The sequence below is a fragment of the Podarcis muralis genome, chromosome 7 (genome assembly GCF_964188315.1).
Source record: "Podarcis muralis chromosome 7, rPodMur119.hap1.1, whole genome shotgun sequence".
Lineage (NCBI taxonomy): Eukaryota > Metazoa > Chordata > Lepidosauria > Squamata > Lacertidae > Podarcis > Podarcis muralis.
In genome coordinates this window covers 88,886,531-88,901,665 of record NC_135661.1, presented here as the reverse complement: position 1 = coordinate 88,901,665, position 15,135 = coordinate 88,886,531, and the positions used below count along the sequence as shown (strand labels likewise).

The 15,135-nt window shown below is 49.0% G+C and overlaps 1 protein-coding gene across 6 annotated transcripts in view; it reads right to left on the bottom strand.

Moving 5' to 3' along the window:
- The window catches only part of PAK4 (p21 (RAC1) activated kinase 4), an 83,583-nt gene that overhangs the window by 18,678 nt on the left and 49,770 nt on the right, over positions 1-15,135 (bottom strand). For 4 of the 6 annotated variants that reach the window (XM_077932398.1, XM_028741884.2, XM_028741883.2 and 1 more), the window contains one exon: positions 2,911-3,134. In XM_077932398.1, the coding sequence (XP_077788524.1) occupies positions 2,911-3,114 (204 nt within the window). In that variant the 5' untranslated portion in view covers positions 3,115-3,134. Of the gene's footprint in view, positions 1-2,910; positions 3,135-13,973; positions 14,250-15,135 lie in introns of those variants that run through there. The other 2 variants (XM_028741880.2, XM_077932399.1) reach the window with 2 other exon arrangements.

The window sequence follows — 15,135 nt, the reverse complement described above, 5'->3', positions numbered from 1 at the left end:
AAAGGAACAGCCAGCAAGATGGCTCTACTGGAATATTGCAGCTAGGGCATGGGGCAGGGGGAGATTTGAGCTGGCACTTCCTATATATAGTGGTACCTCGGGTTACATACGCTTCAGGTTACATACACTTCAGGTTACAGACTCCGCTAACCCAGAAATAGTGCTTCAGGTTAAGAACTTTGCTTCAGGATGAGAACAGAAATCGTGCTCCGGTGGCACAGCAGGAGGCCCCATTAGCTGAAGTGGTGCTTCAGGTTAAGAACAGTTTCAGGTTAAGAACGGACCTCCGGAACGAATTAAGTACTTAACCCGAGGTACCACTGTATATATCTGTTTTTTTAACATATCATTTCAACAGTAATTAAACATACTTTTACATCTTATTAAATTTTTTTGATTTGCATCAGTCCTGTCTGAAAATTTTCCAATCTAATCTCTTAGTATGCATTTCTTATTTTCCCTATGACATTTCAATCTCATAATCAATATCTCTATCTTTTACTACTTTGTAACACTTCGTATACTTCTGCTTCTTGTAGTCCTACTAGCGTAATTTGTTGATTACAGTCGCTCTTCAAATAATTCATATACTTCTTCCAATCTTCTGTAAATCTCTGGTAAATGGCTGGCACTTCCAACAAGGTGGGGCTCCTGGCTAAGAGGCAAATTCTCCTGCCATCAGCGCCTCCCGGATCCAAGCAGACCAGTCTCATCAAGCCCCACACCAGGCCGCAGCGGCAGGACTGGAACAACAGGTCTTTGGCTTTTATTCAGACCCAAGCCTTTCCCTCGCTTCTCTCCAGGAAGGCAACACGGGCTGAGTCACCCTCTGCTGAAATTACACGGAGGAGCAGCCTCTGCTGTGACCTGAAAGTCCCAAGCCACTTCCTCTGTGGTCAGGGGTGCGACAGGACTTCCGCCCCTACCTTGTACTTGGGGACAGGGGCAGCAGGAAGGTGGCGCCTGGACGTGCCAGCCAGCCGGCTCATTTAAAAGGACAGCATCCACTTTGGGCTTACAAAAATAAATGCAAAAAAACCACCATGCACACGCCATTTTAAAATGCAATATTGTTAGCAGAGCGACCAGGAGATAAACCAAATTCAAAACACCTGGACACGCAAAAAGGCATTCCGATCGATTTTGGTATGAACGCTGAAGCCTCAGGCCCAGGTTCAATGCCATGCAAGCATTCAGACCTAACCAAGCGTCACAGAATTGTAGAGTTGGAAGGAACCCTAGGAGTCATCTAGTCCAACCCCCAATCACAGCTAAAGAACCCCCGACAGGTGGCCCTCCAAGCTCTGCTTAAAAACCTCCCGTGAAGGAGAGCCCACCACTTCCACCTGCCCTCTACCTGGCAGTACAATGATTTATTTAACTCTTCCCAATGCACTTTGTTGTCCTTGAATCCTGCTAGCCCATAGAAAACCAGACACTGATATCCTAACGCCTAAACAGACGCCTTCTCCATCAGCTAACCGTGACAGGGCTGCCTGTCACTATCTCTTCCTGGCTTGAACTAAAAGCTGAAGCAGGGCTCCCCTTGCTGCCTCCTCGGCTAAGTAATTAGACAAACACAGGCATTCTCCTTACCGCTAAGGATGTTCATACTGGTAAGATGTCGAGGGTGGGCTGGAGGATGAGCCCCTAACCGGCACCCCATAGTACAGGAAGTGCGATAAATCTCTTCCAGGAAAACCAGCCAGCAAACCCCTTCCCCCATCGGACACGAACCTTTAAAAGCCTGTCCGTTTCCAGATCTGGGTGAATCACTGTTGACTTGAGGACACAAACCACGTTGTTTTCAGGATCAAGTTCCTGGCTTGCTAAGACGCAGCGCTGTACCAACCCCCCTGCGCCCTCCAGCAGGAGGAATTTCGGCTCCTCCGCCTCAAGCTGAACCTCGTGATGCTTCTGAAAGAGCCATGCGCTTCTGCCCCCAGAGGCCAACTCAGAGCTGCCTCACACACACTGCATTTGACCCCTTGCCTGCTGCGCTGGGACTCCACTCCCACGTCCAGATTTTGGCTCTGGCGTTCAGGCCTGGGTGTCCCGCAGCTCCGAAATGTGTCAGGCTTGCGGTCCGCTCTCTCCCCCACCCGCCTCACCCTGGGGAAAAATTTAGCTGAGCTGCAAACTCATTACATGCAGGGCACATACATCGCCCCATTCCACGAATGGAAGGGGCCGTTCCAGGATCTATGCATGAACCAAGCAGTCGTTCAGAGACGACATCTCATTTTGCATGCTCGGCAAGGGGAGCTTCTCACGCTACACCCCAGAGACGGGGGTCCAAAACTCCAGTCACTCCTATATCCAAGCACAGCACAAATGACAGACAGGATACCGAGTGGGTGAGGGTAGCAAACTTCTGACACGGACAGAACTCGAGTCCTACAGAATCCGCTCATTACTTCGTCAGAAAGAAATTCAGGAAGCTGTTCTGATGTTACGTTTAGTCTTGTGAACGCACCCCAAAGCCTTCAAGGTTACACTGCAACCGGAATCCGTCACCCGGCTCAACTCACATGTCCAGGAGTTTTGCCAGATGGCAGCAAACTGCAGTCTTGGGAGAGACGCTGAGTTCTCAAAAAACACTCCAACCTTATGGCTGGTGACAAAGTGGTGGGGTGAAATGACCCCAAGCTTACTTTGAGAGTCTCCTCTAGCGGTTTGAAGCTCTAGGTTCAGGATGTGTTCCCCCACCCCACCCCCCTCTTCTTACACAGCATCAAAAGGTCTACAGCTAGCACCTGTCCACATCAGAGCAGGCTGCAGCTGCAGCTACCAGCTGGCCATTTTATGGCTTACTCGCTAAGCCACCGCTCAGAAGCACATTCCCATTCCGAGAGCAATGTACTGTATGAAGTTCAGGTCCCACACGAGAGCAAAGCTAGTGCCATCTACCTTCTGAGAGCCAGACTGGACGGCTGTAATGCACACTGGATCCACCAACGGCTTCGGCCGCTTGGCCGACTCCTCGATGATGCCCTGCCATTGCCTCGGCAGCCCTATGAACTTCTGTTCCTGCTGGTCATAGCCCGTGTGGACCCGGTGCTCAAAGTTGGAGGGGGCGGAGATCTCAATGCGCTTCTTCTTCTTGCTGAACATGGTGATGTTGGCTAGCAGACCTGAAAGGAAACACAGAAGGCAGTTTAGAAAAACAGAAAGCGAGAGGAAATCATAGGAAAAGAAGAAAACGGGCATATAAGGGTCAGTATAAAGCTTTGGCTTGAAATCGAAAATGGGCAACAGCTTTGCAGAAACGTCCTACGTATGGGTCAGGCATTCACAGACATATAGCAAACTAAAAGGGTGCCGAACTCAAATGCTCTCCTAGGACCAGGCTTCAGAAATGTTGGACTACAACTCCCATCAGCCCCAGCCGGTACAGCGCCTGTAGCCCCAAACATCTGGAAGGTACCAGGCTGGGGAAAGGATGAGCCTCAAGAACCCTCAAGCAAATGAAGCTCTGGCTTGTTGCAGGAGGTGGGAAAACGTCCCAGTCATTCCCTTCCTTTGCTCAAGGCTGATAGGTTGCTGGAAACCACAGGAGAGGAGGGGTGCTCTTGTGCCCGAATCCTGCTCGCTGGTTTCCGCACAGGCATTAATTAGGCCACTGCCGGAACAGGATGCTGGACTAGATGGGCCATTGGCGTGACCCAGGACACTCTAATGTGCTCTCTCTTCTTTTGCAGTCGCTGCACAATGAAGAAACTGATTAAGGCCGCTTGACAAAGAGAAAAGCAAAGCAAGCCATTGGCATCCAAGCTCAAGTTCTGCAAAACCAATCGGCTGTTATCAGTTTGGCCTGTTTGTCCACCTAGTTCTGTACTTTCTCCTCTAGCTGGAGATGGCTCTCCAGGGCCTTGCGCTCAGAGAAAGGGAGAGGTTTTTCCCCATTACCTGCTACTCGGGTCTTTTAAACTGGAGGCTCTGCCAGGGACTGAGCCCCAAACCTATTGCCTACAGGTGCTCTGCACTGATTTATAGCCCCTCCACACGAGAAAGAATAGAGCCACGAGGTCAGTAAGATTCGGGGCAACACACCTTGCAGGATCACTGCTTCCGATGCTAGCAGCGTAATCAGTGCAAACTTATTCCCAGTCACAACTCTGGGAACCCTTGAATTCTGGCTACAAAGGACTACAGAGCTGGCTGGCTGTAAACCTTCCTCCAGCGATGAAACCAAAAGCCTTACACATTTGGAGAATCTACTCTCCTGGAGGAAGCGGAGACAACCAAAAAAAGTACACACAACTACATGAGAGCAAAGGAACAGCCCAGCACATGGCATGACAGAAGTATTTTTATTTATCTCATTTATTTAAAGTATTTGCAGGTTGCCTTTGTTGACATAAAACAGGGTGGAAAAAAAGCCTCCTCCCAGGGAAACCTTGGAGATCAATACAGCAGCACATCAAACATTCTCAGAGGGAACTTGAAGATACAAAAGCCACTTACGAGACATACAAACAAAGTGTGTTTTGAAATGAGACTTTAGCCACGAGGATAAGGATCGGATGGATATAAGTGAAGCTCTCTTTAATAGAGCAGGTAATGTGTACAGGTAGTGCTTTAATAAACCCACAGGACTCCTGATGACATTCCCATGCTTCTTAAAATATCTCTTGGCCACCGGATGCTAGGAATAGGGAGGGGATGTGGATCAAGGAGATAAAGAACTGCACAACTTTAAAAAGACATCTGGAGGCAGCCCTGTATTGGAAAGTTTTTAATGTTTGATGTTTTACTATGTTTTTATATATGCTGTAAGCCGCTCAGGGCAGCTGTGTGGCATATAATAATAGTAATAATAATGATAATAATGATAGTAATAATGATGATGATGGTGATAATAATGATAATAATAGTAATAATAATAATATTAGTTCTCCTGAGGAACTCTGAGAGCCGCCCCTTCCAGAGGCATCCGCCTGGCCACTGCCAGACTCCCCACAGCAAGCCAAATCTATTCTGAAAGTGGGGCAGGATTTTTCTTCTTTGCTCCACATGCCAGCCCGGTCCTTTCCCAGCTTCTGCCATGCTTTTGCCTGCACACCCCTGCCTCAGCGCATCCTTGGGGAGAGCCTCCTCCTGCTCAGAGAAACAGTTTTGTTTTGACTCATCTGTCCCACAGGTACCTGAGCCCTCGATGACCCCGGGAAGCATTCCTAAAACTGACTGCAGTCGGAAGCGCTCAGCACTTTGTGGGATCAGATCTATGTCAATCCCGGCTGGCGGCTTAATCGCAAACACACAGGCACACCCGGTTCTTATTGCACAATGACAGTGGCCCTCTCCTGAACCAGGGCAAGGGAGGCGTTCCAAACCACTTCCAAGAGACTCTGATCAGCGATGATGAAGAGATCATCGTGTCACAACCTTTCCTGAACAATAGGATCACACTTTATGCATGGGTTTGGTTCCTAAGGTAAAGGTAAAGGGACCCCTGACCGTTAGGTCCAGTCGTGACTGACTCTGGGGTTGCGGCGCTCATCTCGCTTTACTGGCCGAGGGAGCCGGCGTACAGCTTCCGGGTCATGTGGCCAGCATGACTAAGTCACTTCTGGCGAACTAGAGCAGCGCACGGAAACGCCATTTACCTTTCCGCTGGAGCGGTACCTATTTATCTACTTGCACTTTGATGTGCTTTCGAACTGCTAGGTTGGCAGGAGCAGGGACTGAGAAATGGGAGCTCACCCCGTCGCGGGGATTCAAACAGTCGACCTTCTGATCGGCAAGTCCTAGACTCTGTGGTTTAACCCATAGCGCCACCCGCGTTTGGTTCCTAGGGTATACCCAAATCCTTGGAGTTGCCCTGCAGCTAGCGGATGAGGGGCAGAGAGAAATCCCCACACTCCCAGAGACCCTGCGCTGAGTGGGCCTTCTCAGCAAGAAATGCAGAGAGCTTAAAAGAGTGGCTTGCACAGGTAACCCAAGAGGAACCAGTGTGAAAAGAGATTTTATGCTCTCTGACTTGCTTGGGGGGCAAAGCTTGCTCAGTGTGCCAGCTCAAGGAGGCTGGGGTCCTCATGTGAGATCATACGGAAACACAATGACCTCACAGCAGCGTTCCAGAGCCCGCGTGCTGAGTGCATCTTGCTCCCCAAGCAAGGTGGAGAGCTTAAAAGCTCCTTCTGCACCAGGTAACCCCAAGCAGACCTGACACAAAAGAGCTTTTTCGCTTGGATCTAACTTACGCCATTTCAACCAGCCTGCCTTCAATCGCGCCCAGCTGAAATCACACAAATGCACGCAGGGTGTGACTGTACTGCACTAGACCAAAAAGCAGAGGGCGACACCACAGAGAGACCGGAGGAAATCGGATTTTCCTGGGCTGCAAGGAAGCTTTGGCACCAAGGGAGATCTAAGCAGGTCTTCCCGAGCTGCTGTAAATAAGGAAAGGCCTGGCTAGTTTACATCCGTAGGATGGAGCATCCTTGAAAGACAAAGGCAGGACAAGAGAACAGGCAAACATTTTGCTCAAGGCAGACTGAAGATCACTCGGAATCAGTACAAAGAAGATGGCTGAAGCGGTCAAAATGGTTACGTATTCCTGGTATCTCACCTGCTGATCATTCACTGCCTTCCCTTCAACCAGGCAGCCTCAACCTCAACCTCAACGGAGATCCAGACTTAATGCCACCGACCAGAAGGGGCTGCGGGAGCTATTACTGTATTTTTAGCTCTATAAGACGCACCAGACCATAGGACGCACCTAGTTTTTGGAGGAGGAAAACAAGAAAAAAAATATTCTGAATCCCAGAAGCCAGAACAGCAAGAGGGATCTGGCTTCTGGGATAGCCTCTTGCTGTCCTGGCTTAGGGGATAGCTGCTCGCAGCCTCTCCCAGGCAGCGGGATGAAGGCTCCCCCAAAAGCCACGCTCCCTTTAAAGAGCGTGCGGAGTGTGTGTGTGGCTCTTGGGGGCTTTTCCCCTAGGAGGGAGAAGGGCAGCCCTTCTCCCTCCTCGGGGAAAAGCCCCCAAGAGCCGCACACATGCTCCACGCGGCTATTTAAAAGGAGCGCTGAGCAGAGCCTCCCGCCTGCATTTGCTCCATAAGACGCACACACATTTCCCCTTACTTTTTAGAAGGGGGAAAGTGCGTCTTAATAGAGCGAAAAAATACGGTAAGTGCCTTCCTATTCTGGGTCACACTTCTTTTGATACTAAATCAAGCCACCTTGTGGGTTGCCAGAACAAGGGAGATCAGGGGCAAAAGTGGGTGCAGCAACATGTGATTTTTTTCTCCATCCAGGGAAGCAAGAAGCATCACCAGAGTTCAGGTCTTAAGCGGCCAGGTTTCCGACAGGGCCCTGGATCATGCAGGATGCGGCGGCTAGGCTGCTGTTGAGAGCTTCTGGTTGAGAACATGCGACTCCACTGTTAAAACAGTGGCTGTCTACCAACTACCGAGCCTCAGGCACCACCTGAACCCTTATATTTCAGCTCAGTAGCCAAGATCATCTCCAGCAGTGCCACTGGTGAGGCTCGTTTGACAGCAAGAAACCAAGCCTTTGGTATCACTGGCCCAGTCCTGTGCAACTCTCTGCCACTAGACCAGCGGTTCTCAACCTGTGGGTCCTCAGATGTTGTTGGACTACATCTCCCATCATCCCTGAGCTCTGGCCTTGCTAGCTAGGGGTCATGGGAGTTGTAGTTCAACAACTTCTGGGGACCCACAGCTTGAGAAAGGCTGCACTAGACACTCATCAGGAGCCTTCTGTGCCAACTTTTGAACGCCTGCTGAAAACATTTCTATTCTGCCAGGCCTATGCAGGCAATTAAGAATGTATCCTTCCACAATGGTTATTTGATGTCTGATCTTAACCTTTTTATGGTTCTTATTGTATGGTTTTATGTTTTGTTGCTGTAAATCACTTTGAGATAGATATATATATTATGCATATATATATATTTATATATATAAATAAACAAACAAAATAAATAACATCATAAGAAGATCCTGCTGGGCCAAGGCCAGCAGCCCATTGAGTCTAGCATCCTGTTCTTACAGCAGAAAACTAGATGTCCCAATTCTCTTTTAAATCCATCCAAGTCGGTAGCCATCACTGCCTCCTGGGGCAGCGAGTTCCATAGATTAACAATGTGCTTTGTGAAGAAGGACTTCCTTTTCTCTCTCCTGAATAATTGCACATGCTGGCCAAAGTAACCTTATAGAAAACTGGTGTTCTAACCCTCCAAGCTCCGGAGGGATTTGCAGTGGGAACCCTGTTCCTTGAACAATCTCTCTACCCTGGACTGACCCATTATTAAGATGCACTGTAAACGTGAAACACGGCTGGTTTCTCTCTCCATCTACTAAACATGCACTCTGATTCTTAACATCACTTTGATTTCTGGTTTATGAGGGCACTGAGGCAACCCCCTTATCAGATTTCTCAGGCACCGTGTGTGTGTGTGTGTGTGTGTGTGTGTGTGTGTGTGTGTGTGAAATTCTGCAGGGCAGAAAGTGTTAACTCCTGACCTTCCCAGATCACTTTTTACAACACCGCTCGACCAAAATAAAAGCATGGAGCAGAACAAAAACCAAAGCATGAATGATCTGCCCTGGTTGACATTTCGCTATCAAGTACAAAGCGAATGCACAGAAGCGGGTCAGATTTTCGTATCACAAAGGAGGGTGGGGAAGTAAGAGGAAGTCTGATCCTTTGGCAAAACTGAGCACAAAGGCATCTCAAGATTGCTGCGAAAGATTTCACCGAAGTTCTGCTAGTGCGCGAGTTGACTGTGAAGGGGTACAAGGCAGAAAATGGATTCAAATCTCTAATCCACAAAACACGGATCTGGAGTTCATGCCCCTTGCACGTACAAAGATCCCTCCTCTCTCACCCCAACCGAGATTTTAAAGGCCAGAGGGCTTGACCTGCAGGCACCTCTCTGTCAAAGTCGCCTCAAACCATGTGCTGTGGCAAAAACAGATAAAACTGCAGCCAAAATTCCAGGAAGAAAACTGGTGCTGTCTTGAAATAGAAGCAGCATGACCAGGCAATTTTAAGAATGAAAAGTGTTTTTAATTTCTGAGGCCAAAAGGCAGGATGTAAATGATTTTTAAAACCATTGGGACCTTACAACAAAATATTGCAGTATGGAATGCCTCTATTCAGGGCTCCAGCCACTCCAGTCTATCCTCCATTATTTATTTAGGGAGGAACGCACTTGCGTCCAATTCAAGATATATTGCATTCTTTTAATTTCTCCAGTGAAGTCTATGGGAAGCTCCTTGGGGACGCTGAGAAACAGCTTCTCAGTGTGAACCAGGAAGTAACCAATGGCTCTTTCTATCCATACGAAACATATGCACCCTCTATACCACTGCATTTTAGCCCCCAGCTGTCCACCATGCAGTTGTCTGGTCATTCCCTTATCAATCTCTCAACATCCTGTGCCACTTGAGTTATGAGGGTCGTTTTGAGTACCACTCCTATAAATTAATTTTTCTCTGTAGGCTTTTTGTACTTGTGTATACTTTGGGGTTAGGGACGCAGGTGGCGCTGTGGGTTAAACCACAGAGCCTAGGACTTGCTGATCAGCAGTTCGAATCCCCGTGACGGGGTGAGCTCCCGTTGCTCAGTCCCTGCTCCTGCCAACCTCGCAGTTCGAAAGCACGAAGTGCAAGTAGATAAATAGGTACCGCTCTGGCAGGAAGGTAAACGCCGTTTCCGTGTGCTGCTCTGGCTCGCCAGAAGCGGCTTAGTCCTGCTGGCCACATGACCCAGAAGCTGTATGCCAGCTCCCTCGGCCAGTAAAGCGAGATGAGCGCCGCAACCCCAGAGTCTGTCACGACTGGACGTAATGGTCAGGGGTCCCTTTACCTTTACCTTTATACCTTGGGGTTACCTACAAGTCCGCAGGCACTTCTCTCACAATGTGGGCATTGTGGTTTTGGGTACATAAGCACAAGACTCCAGCCAGTATAACGCAGGATAAACACAACCTCTCCCCGCTTCCTTCCATTTTGTGTTGAGTGGCCTGAGACAGGAAAACCATCTTTCAAACAGAGAGCCAGGGTTTGACACACTGAACAGGTCAAGGTGGGATCTTCTGCAGGGTCAGTGTGGAAATGCGGTTGAAACGAGCAGGGCAAGTTTGGCAGAGTGCCTGATCCCAAAGCTGGGAAGGATCAGGAGTGACCTGGCACTGCCACCTCTGTGACTCCGGTGCCCAGGTTGCCAGTGGCAACACACTGGCATCTAGCCAGTGGGAACAGTTCTGAGCCAGCCACTTTGCGATTCACGCAGGAACCATCTGGCGGACCTGCTCTGGATCTGAACTGGTGACCTACAAAAGTTTGCAGAAGCCTTTGATCCCCTTAGCGGATCCTTCAAGAGAAACCTCAGGCTTCCTTGGCGGGGCTGGAGATATGCCACGACCCCAGATGCACTGCTGGATCCAATTGGCTGCAGGGATGTCACCCCTTAAGCCAATTAAGGTACGTCGCAGCCGCCACGTAACGTACCTGTGCCATACCTGCAAAGCATGTTTCTCAGTCACAGCCTGGCAAATTAGAAACGAACTAATCACGGGTCCAGATGACGTCTACCTGAGATCTCTTAAAAGAATTCACATGCAGAATTGCTGGGGTAAAACTGCCAATAGCATGATGGCGTTCTACAAATTTTTGGTGCAACCACACGGAGTAATGTGTTTTTGTTCTGGTTGCCAGACCTCAAAAGGGAAGTTGTGGAGCTGGAAAAGATTCAGAAAAGGGCAACCAAAATGATCAAGGGGGCGAAGCAACGCCCATCTGAGGAAAGGTCACAACATTTGGAGCGGGGACATAATATTAAAACCAAACAGGGTCATCCAATGAAACTGAATACTGAAAGATTCAGGGCAGACAAAATACAGTAGTACCTCTGGATACAAACGGGATCCGTTCCGGAGTTCAGTTCGCATCCTGAAGTAAACGCAACCCACATCTGCGCATCTGCGGGTTGCGATTTGCTGCTTCTGCGCATGATGGCATTTCGACTGTCTGTGCATGTGCGAGCGGCGCAACCCGGAAGTAACGCGTTCCGTTACTTGCCACGGAGCGCAACCCGAAAGTGCTCAACCTGAAGCAGCTTCAACCTGAGATATGACTGTAAAGCACTTCTTCACTTGGACAAGTTAAAAAGGGGATTAGACCAATTCACGGGGGACTGCTTCTCATGGTCCCTCTTTCCCTTTCAGTCATGAACAAGGGGAGGGCACCCAAAGGTTCTGATTTTAAGTCTGCAGCAAAACTTTCCCGCAAAGGAAGAAGTGGCTCGTTTTCCTAAGGACAAACCATGTCTTGCCCTTGTGTCTGAAGTGAGCCTCTGTGTAGATAGCCCTTTCCTTGACAAGTTAAATAGAGGGCATATGGCTAGCTGAGCATCAGAAGAGCCGGCTGGATCAGGCCAATGGCCCATCAAGTCCAGCATCCTGTTCTCACAGTGGCCAACCAGATGCCTGTGGGAAACTTGCAAGCAGGATCTGAGCACAAGAGTACTCCTCCTCCTCCTCCTGTACCTTCTTGGAACTTGGGTAAAGGGAACAGGCCTGTGAATTCCTGCATTGGAGAATTAAGCATAAAGTGGTACCTCCAGTTGTGGACGGGATCCGTTCCAGAGCTCTGGTCGGATCCCAAGGTTTCTGCAACCCAAGATGCCTGTTCTACGCACAGTGCGATAGAGCGCTTCTGCGCATGTGTGCATGGCGAAACCCAGAAATATATTTCCGGGTTTGCCTCGTGCGTATCCCAAAGGATAAGTAAGAAGAGGGGCACGTAAGTCGAGGTACCACTGTAATAGGAGGCAGCAGGAACTGCAGCAAGACCAAAAGGCTACCACGCTGGGCATCGTGCTGATTTACTATCTCCTGATTATACAGGGCTGGGGTGAAGAACAGATCTTCATCAAAGTTCAAGGCGGCCGGCAAACTTTCCAACCCAAAGAGATGGTTCTTCCAACTTCCTGCACAGCTGAAGAAACACCCCTTGGAATCAACAGCTTGCAATGCTTTATTAGCTGGCCAGATAAGATATAATTTCATGTACCTCTTGCTCTGCAGAACCAACAACCTCACCTTGCTACCCGGAAGCAAGCATACCCGAATTGCCAATATCCTGTAATTGGCAGTCTTGAGGATATTGCTAATCAGAGCAAGAATATGAGCACTTAATCCATATTAACAAACAATAACAATTTCATTAGGAGGATGTTTGTTTGGGGCCTGCCCATAATCTGTCCAGGTTGCCAGACGGGCACCACCCATCCACAGGTCTGGAGGAGGCCCATGTCCTTGGCTCGCCCAAGCCTTTTGATGCGAGCACCAAAGGTGTCAGCAGTCTTGTACAGGAACAAATGCTAGACATTTGGGGCTGATCCCTAGAAACGTCCTGAACATTCCAGATTGGCAACTGCTGATCCCAGAGCCAATTCCAGAGATCCTGAAATAGCACCAGTTGTTTCACACTCCCTGTTGCAAAGGGGTGGCGGTGGCAATAGGCCTAGAGGGCACCCTCCACTTTGAAAGGATGGTGAGGGAGACCTGGCTCACTATATCTCTCCCCCACCTCAAGCGGATCTCCTGCAAAATTAGATGCAGATGGGGGCGAACAAACACTCTGCCGGAGAATGAAAATTCAGAAATCTTCACCAACAGAACAGCCAAGTTGTGCTAGAAGAAAAGGTGCAAATTAAGCCAATTAGCAAATTAAGTTAAACCGGCATAATTTCCTCGGCTTCTACTGGGGTGGGGAAGACCTATCCTAATCCTCAATTTCTTAACTGGAAAGTCTCACCTCTGGCTACTGAATCATCCCCAGACATATTAGTGACCCCTGAAATTTGCTGCCCTCCAACAAATATCAATGTATGCGCTAGAACGGCCAGCAGGCTGGCAACCATATATTCTCACAGAGAAATATGAAAGAACAGGGGAGTGGATGAGTCTTGTTAAAAGATGCCTTTTTGTGCGCTATAGCCATTTTGCTTCCTGGGTTGCTAAATTAAAGAATGCATATGGGATAAAAGCCTTCCAAGTGGAGTCAGTAACCACTTCCTCCTCCTATTTCTGTGCAGCCGCCGTCCAGTTTCCAATGACACATTACAGCAGGAACAGCCACTAAACAGCAGAAGGCTTGCAAAAGCTGCTTTGAAGACAGCACCAACTCGATCTCCGAGGGCTGAGCTTGCACTTCTTAGGTCCCTTGTGCTTCTTCTGTGGCATTCTGCTTTTTCCACACCCTGAAAACCACCAGAATCATAAAGCGCTTCCCTTACAAAGCCACGTCTCTCCAACACTCCTTCCATCCAGCACAGCCCAAGAGCTAAGACAGCCCACTGTGCAGCTAACTCTCAGCCAAAGCCAATTCCCATCTTCACTTCTGCTCTCCTCTTTAACTGGTGGTGTGAAGAATTTGATGCCTTAAATTGTCCCAGAAAACAAGAAACAGTGCTATCTCTGAACCGCAACAGAGGAGTAGTGTCTCTTCAACAAACAGCACAATCTTCACAAGGTCTACTAAGAACTAAGTCCTACTGAATTCAATGGGGCTTATTCTCAGGTAAGCGGAGTTAGGATTGCAACCTTAGGCTCTAAGAAGTGCCAAAGCTGCCCAACTGCAGGCCGACAGCAAGACCACAAAGAGGAATACTATACCAGCTTTCGGCCGAACACAGATCTTCACCAGGCAAAAAGAGCTGACAAACTCCAGACCACGCCGGTTGCAACTTCTAAGAGATACAGCATCTGAGCCACCCGAGAAAGATGCACACCCTCCTTCCTTTCCCTGGTAATGATTATGGGAGCACAGCTCAAGAATTTCCAGGCGGGTGGCCGCGTTTAGTCACAGCTAAGGAAGAAGAAACTACAAAGAGGATTGCAGAGAAGTTTCGCTACCGAGAGATCTGGACAAACCCAGCAAAAAAAGGGCTCTCAATGTGCTGAACAAAGCAGTGAAGATGCAGCCAGACTTACAATCCCATTCCTCCTCGTGAGACTTCATCTTGCTTTGCTCGGCGCTCCTCCACAGGCTGCAGCGTCAAAATGGGAGTAACCAAGACTAAGCTCCTGTTTATGACTTTTTGGCCCATCCTCTGTTCAATTAAATGGCTGGTGACCCCTCCCTTCTCCTCAGTCCATTGGCTGGGTGGAAGTTTCCTTACATCTGCTGCTTGGAAGCACAAACCCTGCCAGGCCGTCTCAAGGGCCACTCCCAGAGACCACCAAAGAGCTCAGAAGCCTCTTGCACACACCTTAAAGAAGTGTTTTCCAGGCCCAGAACTCACCTTCAACACCAAGGGGCTACGTGATCCGTTTTGTGCCTCGCAAAAATAATGCATCCCTACTAGCTGGCGCTGTGGGTTAAACCACAGCGCCGATAAGAAGGTCGGTGGTTCGAATCCAGGCAACGGGGTGAGCTCCCGTTGCTCGGTCCCTGCTCCTGCCAACCTAGCAGTTCGAAAGCACGTCAAAGTGCAAGTAGATAAATACCTCCGGCGGGAAGGTAAACGGCGTTTCCGTGCGCTGCTCTGGTTCACCAGAAGCGGCTTAGTCATGCTGGCCACATGACCCGGAAGCTGTACACCGGCTCCCTCGGCCAAAAAGTGAGATGAGCGCCGCAGCCCCAGAGTCGGCCACGACTGGACCTAATGGTCAGGGGTCCCTTTACTTTTTTACTAGCTTCCAGGCTCCGCTCAGCCCTGATGTGGCAAAAATGTGTTTGGGTTGAGCACATGTCCCTTTCTGTATCTCACCCTCAATTCAACAGAACACGACCACCTTTGCCCTTTTTCTTAAAATCACTAGCACTGGCATAGCACAGTGCCCTTGGGGGCAGTGAAATTACAGGCGGGGGGGATTGCTAAAAAGCGGGGGGGGGGGGTACTGAAGTAGATTATCAGACTTTGAAAAGTTGGCATCACTGAATCAACTGCGTTGAATTAATTAAACTAAGCAGTTTTAATAGGATTTTTAACAAATGTGCAATTAATTGTCTGCATCTTGAATTTTTTTGTGTCATTATCTTTCTTAGTGGGTCATGCATAATATTTTTTTATACAGTAGGGTAGTAAGGGGCCCTGGGGAGGAGTTTATGGAACCAAGGAGGCGGGGCCCTGAAATGGGAACTGCTGGCACA